This window comes from Carlito syrichta, unplaced genomic scaffold (assembly GCF_000164805.1).
Source record: "Carlito syrichta isolate Samal-C Ts95f unplaced genomic scaffold, Tarsius_syrichta-2.0.1 Scaffold305692, whole genome shotgun sequence".
Taxonomy (NCBI): Eukaryota; Metazoa; Chordata; class Mammalia; order Primates; family Tarsiidae; genus Carlito; species Carlito syrichta.
In genome coordinates, this window is record NW_007249788.1 from 113,903 (window position 1) to 121,337 (window position 7,435).

Sequence of the window (7,435 nt, forward strand, 5' to 3'; positions counted from 1 at the left end):
CCCCGCCATCCCACAGGGAAAATGCTGTTACCTTTCTACAAACACACTCAGCTTTCTAGTGCCCTTTCCTCAAATCGGATAACTTTTGTACTCCAGGTTCTAAAGCAAAGCTCTTTGGCTAAACTAACACTGCTTAGGGTTAGGCACAGTGGCTCATGCCTATAATCCCAGCATTCTGGGAGGCCAAGCATTCAAGACCAGCCTAGTCAACATAGCGAGATCCCCATCTCCATTTAAATAAATAAAACAACTTAGTGTCAGGCAGAAACAATTCCCTCCAACCCATGCCCTTGACTTTTTTTTTTCCTTCTGGACATAAAGTCAAGAGAAGAAAATGGACTACTTTATATTTGAATAGAACTTTGTAACTTACAAACCACCCAGATATCTTTGATCTCATCTGAGCCTAACAACCCAATGAGACCTGCTCCCTTCCCTCATTAAGTTATTCCTACCACATAGGACTGTGAGCACACACTAAGTACCAACTACTAGATCGAATGTTCGTCTTCTCAAAATTCATATGTTGAAATTTATACCCAAGACGATAGTATCAGGAGATGGGGTCTTTGGGAGGTGATTAGGTCATGAGGACAAAGCTCTTATGAATGGGATTAGTGTCCTTATAAAGAGGTGGGAGAGATCCCTCCCTTCTGCCATGTGAGATTATAGTGAAATGGAACTGTCTACAAACCAGAAAGTAGGCCCTCATTGAACACTGAATCTGGCAGTGCCTTAATCTTAGACTTCTCAGTCTGCAGAACTACAAGAAATAAAATTCTGTTATTTATAAGCTATCCAGTTTATGGTATTTTATTTTAGCAGGCCTCATAGACTAAGACACCATTAAATATAACAAATATTATTTTATCCATTTTTTGAGTGAGACTCAGAGATTGAACAGCTGATTGCAGGCAACTAGGCCTCTAGGGATTTAGAACAAGCTGTGAAGGTAGAAAGTTCAGTGAACGGCCGGGCTCAGTGGCTCAGCCTATAATCCCAGCACTGGGAGGCTGAGGCGAGTGGATTGCCCGAGCCTGTACGTCTGAGACCAGCCTAAGCAACTTGGCAAGACCTCATCTCTACAATCAAAAATTAGCTGGGCATGGTAGTACACCCCTGCAGTTCCAGCTACTTGGAAGGCTGAGACAGAAGGATTGCTGGAGCTCAGCGGGTTGAGGCTGTTGTGGCCGGGAGTGTGCCACTGCGCTCCAGCCTGGGCTATGGAGTGAGACTCCAAAAAAAAAGAAAAAAAAAGAAAGCCCAGTGGTGGTAGGATTCATTCTACAACCACGTCAATACAGACCCTAATGGCTTTTCAAAATTTTGCAACTATACATACATTTCCATGTAGGTATAGGCACAGATAGGAAGGCAGCCTGAAGTTCCGGTCCTGTTCTCAGTTCTCTGCTGGCCACACACTCAGACCTTTGTGTCCCCTTCTCCATAATGAAAGCAGACTCACTTTTTTTGTTGCACCAAGTGAACCTCAAGCTTTCAGACAAAAGGCCCTATTACAAGTACAAAATATCATTTAATTACACTGCTGCTCCAGTTATCTGCTTCCCAGCTCCCAACTCCCACTGGGCAGATTCTGAAACTGTATAGGAGATTAAGTCAAGAGTGGAGAACAGGAGAGACATTCTCTCCTTGAATTTTCTTAAATGGAAGAGGGAGGAAAAAATGAGAAGAAAGGCCTATTTTCCAAGGAGGAGGCGGGGGCAATGATCTTTCCATTAGGCAGGCGTGCATAAGAACCTATAGATTATTTAACACCGGGGGTGGCTATGGAGTGAAATAAAGGAATCTTTGTGTAGTGCCAGCCACAGCTCCCTCACGCATTCCCCAGTCAGGCATTTCACCCAACTCTTTAAATCATCAAGCTCTAATGCACCCCATCTGTGCACTGACTGGAGCCAATGAAATTGAAGCCTGTGCTGACTTTGGCCTGGACTTATGAATGAGCCTTTCTGCCCCAAAAGGGACAGGAAGGAGGACAGGAGGCCAACAAAGTATTTTTTCGCCCATTTCTTGTCTTCTCAAGGCTCAAGATCCATCCATTCATTTATTTGATCATTTATTGAGCTCTAGCCATGGGTCAAGTTCTGACACCGAGACACATAGCTGACAGGTAATGATCCAAGGACATGTCAGAGCTCAGGAGAGAAAAGAAGGTGGCGAAGAAGGAGAGATGCTCTTGGCAAAGGCACAGAGGACTGAAATACCCCCACCTGCATGTTCAAGGTATGTGGCTTACTTCTGAGTAGCTGAAACATAGTGAGAAACTGGCAGGAGACCTAGCTCAAAAGGTAGTCTGAACTGGGTGTGGTGGTTTATGCCTGTAATCCCAGCACTTTGGGAGGCGAGAGCCCAGGGGTTCGGGACCAGCCTGGGCAACTTGGCAAGACCTCATCACTACAATAAATCGAAAAATTAGTTGGGTATGGTGGTACGTGCATGTAATTCCAGTTACTTGGAAGGCTGAGGCAGAAGGATTGCCTGAGTCCAGCAGGGCCAAGGCTGAAGTGGCCATGAGTGTGCCACTGCACTCCAGCCTGGACAACAGAGTGAGACTCCTACTCGCAATTACTCTCTTTTCTGAACCTCTGATTTGAGAGCTTGAATAACTTTTTGGACTGTCAGCTTCTCTATCTGTATAAAATATGACACACATCACCTCCCTTAAAGATTTACTGGGCCGGGCTCGGTGACTCAGCCTGTAATCCCGTGCCTTTAGGAAGCTGAGGTGAGTGGATTGCCTGAGCCCACAGGTTCAAGACCCGCCTGGGCAACTTGGCAAGACCTCATCTCTACAATAAATCAAAAACTTAGCCGGGCCTGGTAGCGTGCACCTGTAGTTCTAGCTACTTGGAAGGCTGAGGCGGAAGGATGGCCGGAGCCCAGCAGGTCAAGGCTGTGGTGGCCGGGAGCAGCCACTGCACTCCAGTCTGGGTGACAGAGTGAGACTCCAACTCAAAAAAAAAAAAAAAATTTATTGGCTGGGTGCAGTGGTTCACACCTATAATCCCAGCACCTCGGAAGGCTGAGGTGAGAGGATTACCTGAGATCACAGGTGCGAGACCAACCCAGGCAACTTGGCAAGACTTCATCTCTACAACAAATCAAAAAAATTGATTGGCATGTGCCTGTAGTTCTAGCTACTTGGAAGGCTAAGGTGGAAGCTGAGGTCGAGGCTGCGGTGGCTGTGAGCATGCCACTGCACTCTAGCCTGGCCAACAGAGTGAGTCTCCAACATACACACAAAAAGATTTCTTATGAGAGTTAAGTGAGATAACATTTATAAAGTGTCAAGTAGTCATTTTTAGTACATATAGGGTGCTAAAATACACTTTATTGGTACCACAATTTCTTACGATACATAGCAATTCTTTCTTATATTAAATGATGCCTTGGCTTCCCCATTAGATACAGGCAAGCACCTTCTCTGCAGATTTCCAAAGCCAGGACAACTCAGGATTCCCCTCCAACTTTGTAGGCCACTTCCAGTGCCAGGGGACTGAGTCCTTGCTTTGCTCAGAGGCATAGCCTCCCCACATCCAAACTTCCAGACTCAAGGGGTTCTCCAAAATTCAAAGGGAATCTGAGACAAGATGGTAGGTGACAGAGAAGGAAGCAAAAGGATGGCTACAACAGAAGCAGCAAGGAGGAGAGTAATGAGCAGACACGTAGAGAAGAGGCAGTGGGACAGAAAGCAAGTTCAGCCAGAGGATAGGACACTGAGGGCCCTGGGGTGCAAGTTCTCTGGTAAACCTAGATCCTGGAATAGGCCTAGAATGAGGGGTTCAGTCCTCAAGCCTGATCTGAGAATTCCCACTACCAGGGATGTGGCTGTTCGGGCAGTTCTCTTCACTTCCTGTGTCAAATCAGTCAACTGGACAGGGCTGTTCTAGAATCGCTGACTAGATCCCTTTATGGCTCTCTAGCTGGGGCTATCAAACCAGAGGCAAAGAAAGCAGCACAACCTTTTCCAGTAGCTCTTGCAAATAGATCAAGAACACTGATTTAAAAAAACAAGTAACAGTCAGGCATGGTGGCTCATGCCTGTAATCCCAGCAGTTTGGGACGCTGAGGCTGGAGGAGTGCTTGAGCCCGGGAGTTCAAGACCAGACTGGGCACAGAGGGAGACCTCAACTCTAAAAAAGAAAAAAAAAAAATCAGAAAGATTGTCAGGGCGTGGTGGTGCATGCATGTAGTCTCAGCTACTTGGGAGATTGAAGAGGAAGGATCGCCAGAGCCCAAAAAGTTAAGGACTTCAGCCTGGGGGACAGAGTAAGACTCCAATTCAAAACAAATAACAAAAAAACACAAAACTTCATCTGGGTCTGCACAAAGGTTGGCTTGTTTTTACTTTAATGGCATGAAGTCCAGGTTCTGGATGAAGATGCTTTTTAAGGGAAAATCTCCCATGATCTCTTTCTCTTTGTCATGCAGCCTTGTAAAACCTGTTTTTCTCCTCCCCTGGGAATCTGGGGCCAAGAGGGAAGCAGTTTCCCCGAGAATGCTGCCTGAAGGATCCAGTTCCTGGACTGCACAACTGGGACATTGGGTTTATTTATTTAATAACTCCACAGTCACAACTTTAGGAAGCAGCTACTACAGCTCCTCAGAAAAAAACAGGGTTCCAGTCTTTCTTCTGATCATGATCAAATGTTACGCCATAGTACCTCATGTGAAAGCCCTAAAGGCCCACAGGCCAGTGGGTCAGCTCTTTCACAAGCCACTTTTGGTCCTCCCCAAAGACCATCCATTCTAAGTAATTCTACCATCTCACAACCTTCCTGGGGGCGCTCTCATCTCAGCTAAGAAACCTCTCTAACAAGACACTGCCCTGCTGTCTTAGAATTCACTTTCCAAGCAGGCAGCACTCTTCATAGCGTTTATCTGCCAACCTAAACCAAGCAAACTGAGCACAAGGCTCCCATCAATCCTCAGCCCGCCCTTCTCTGGCCTGCAAGCTGGCAGCCCCCAAAGCCTCCAACAGGGATGACATCTAATTTCCAAAATAACAATTTAAACTACTACCCCGTTCCTCCAACTTGGAGTTATTTCTCAGTTGAATGAGACAGTCATGTGGGTCAGCCCTCCTCTGTAAAAAAGGTGGAGGACAAATATCCCAGTGTCTTTGGCAGTGCTTGCTAACCTCTGCAAGCGTAGGGGCAGTGAATGTCTTCCCCAGGGTAGTGAAGGAGGGCCTGCAGGAAACATGTACCTTGGAAATTAGTTCATCATGATTGGCCAAGTGAGCTCTGCAGTGAATGCAGCTGTAGGTCCGGTGGCAGGAGGGCAAATATGCCTGGAAAGTCTTGGATCTTGTCATCTTCACCATTGGCGCCGCTGAGCGTGGGGTGAACTCCGGGGCAGCCCACGAGGTACTCCCACAGGATGGGTCGCAAGGGAAACACCGGAAGACGCAGGTAAAGGCCGTGGTTTGGCAGGGGGTGGGTGTGGGGCAGGCTCCACACACTGGTGATGTCTTCAGAGGAAGGACCCTCAAGCAGAGGTCGAGGGCTGATTCTCAGCAGCCTACAACACCAAGAGAAGGGGACTATCATTAGCCCATGGAGCAGGGCCTTCTACAAAGCAAGTAGAATCCAACTGCCCACCCAGAGACAGGGCAACACCTACAGGACAGAAAGACCTGTTTCTCTTTTTCTTGTATTATGCCCAAAATGCACAATGAATAAGAAACCACTGGAAGGCCAGGTGCGGTGGTTCATGCCTAAAATCCCCACACTTTGAGAGGCTAAAGTGAGAGGACTGCCTGAGCCCACGGTTAAGACCAGCCTGGACAACTCAGTGAGACCTCATCTCTACGATAAATCAAAAAATTAGCCAGGCATGGTGGCACGTGCCTGTAGTTCCAGCTACTTGGAAGGCTGAGGCAGAAGGATTGCCTGAGCCCAGCAGGTTGAGGCTGCGGTGGCCGTCAGCGTACCACTGCACTCCTACCTGGACGACAGAGTGAGACACTTCAACTCAAAAAAAAAAAAAAAAAAAGAAAAGGAAGCCGGGCTCGGTGGCTCAGTCTGTAATCCCGCGCCTTTGGGAGGCTGAGGTGAGTGGATTGCCTGAGCCTGCGGGTTCGAGACCCCCCTGGGCAACTTGGTGAGACCTCATCTCTACAATAAATCAAAAATGAGCCGGGCGTGGTAGCATACACCTGTAGTTCCAGCTACTTGGAAGGCTGAGGCAGAAGGATCACCGGAGCCCAGCAGGTCAAGGCTGCGGTGGCCGGGAGCGGCCACTGCCCTCCAGTCTGGGTGCCAGAGTGGGACTCCAACTCAAAACAAAAAATAAATAAAGGAAAAGAAACCACTGGAGACTCCAGTCTTGCTGCTTTTCTAGAGTGGGAAGTTCAATATCAACTCAGTGCTTTCATTAGTTACCCATGTATCCTTCACAGGTACCCAGCACACTGACATCATCGTTCCCAGGCACCCTAGGTAAGGCCAACATTGAAGATGCGCTACCTACAGCTCCAAGGAAAGGACTCCTATGGGTCCCAACTCCTAAGCCAACCAAGGTAAGTGGGTAAAGGTGAGAGAAGTTCAGCCTCTAGAAGTTCACCACATCCAACAGGCACATGCAGATTTCTTATCCATTTACAGATGCTGAGAGTCCGACATTTGAAGTCACCACCTACAGAGGCAGCAAACCCCACAAAGAAGCCTTTACTTCTTTGCTTAGAGACTGAGCATGGGATACAAAGGATCAACCTCCCCAACAGTGGGATCCCTAATGGCTAGCCAGCTCTATTGGCAGAAGTAGTTCCCTTTACATTACCTTACTCAAAAGTAGATGCTTGATACTTTTTTTTTAACTGAATGAATGAAATCAATGATATTATCAGACTCCTGCATCTAAAATTCACTAACTAAATTTCACCAGATATTTCTCCTCAACCCTCAGACTTTCCATTACTCAACCCGCAGTACCAGACATCTCTCCTACAATAGCAGCTCTTGGTTGCTCCCAGGGCAACCAAATGAGCAGGAAGTCCAAGGGCAAAGCCACAGGTCTAAGACACTCTGCTTCTGCAGCTCACCTACCTGAGGCTTCAGCACCTGTCTATCCTCTGGGCTTCACTAACTGGGGGTGGTGTTTCCACTTGCCTACCTCCCAGGAAAGCAGGGAGTGTTAATTAAACCTGCGTCATGCTTTGAAGATAAAATTATTTAGAGAGACGGGGGAGGGAGACAAATAAAAGCAGATCTTCCTTGCCGGATTATGTCTGGGATCCATATGGGTGTTTAGAGAAAGTCTACAAATCATAAGCCTCTTTTTCTTCTAAACCTCACCGGAACCAAATCTTCCAAAGGGAAGTTGCCTTCCTCCTAGGCATCCTTCTCACCATAGCAATCACTGAGGCCACCACACTCCTGGGACTTTATACCTTCCTGAATGGCCAACACCA

The 7,435-nt window shown here is 47.4% G+C and overlaps 1 protein-coding gene across 1 annotated transcript in view; it reads right to left on the minus strand.

Annotated features, from left to right (window-relative positions):
• The window catches only part of LOC103264688 (protein yippee-like 2), a 42,280-nt gene extending 36,741 nt beyond the window's left edge, over positions 1-5,539 (minus strand). The window contains exon 1 of the mRNA XM_008062401.2: positions 5,231-5,539. Coding sequence (XP_008060592.1) covers positions 5,231-5,347 — 117 coding nt within the window. The 5' untranslated portion in view covers positions 5,348-5,539. The remainder of the gene's footprint in view (positions 1-5,230) is intronic.
• Positions 5,540-7,435: the final 1,896 nt, after the last annotated feature.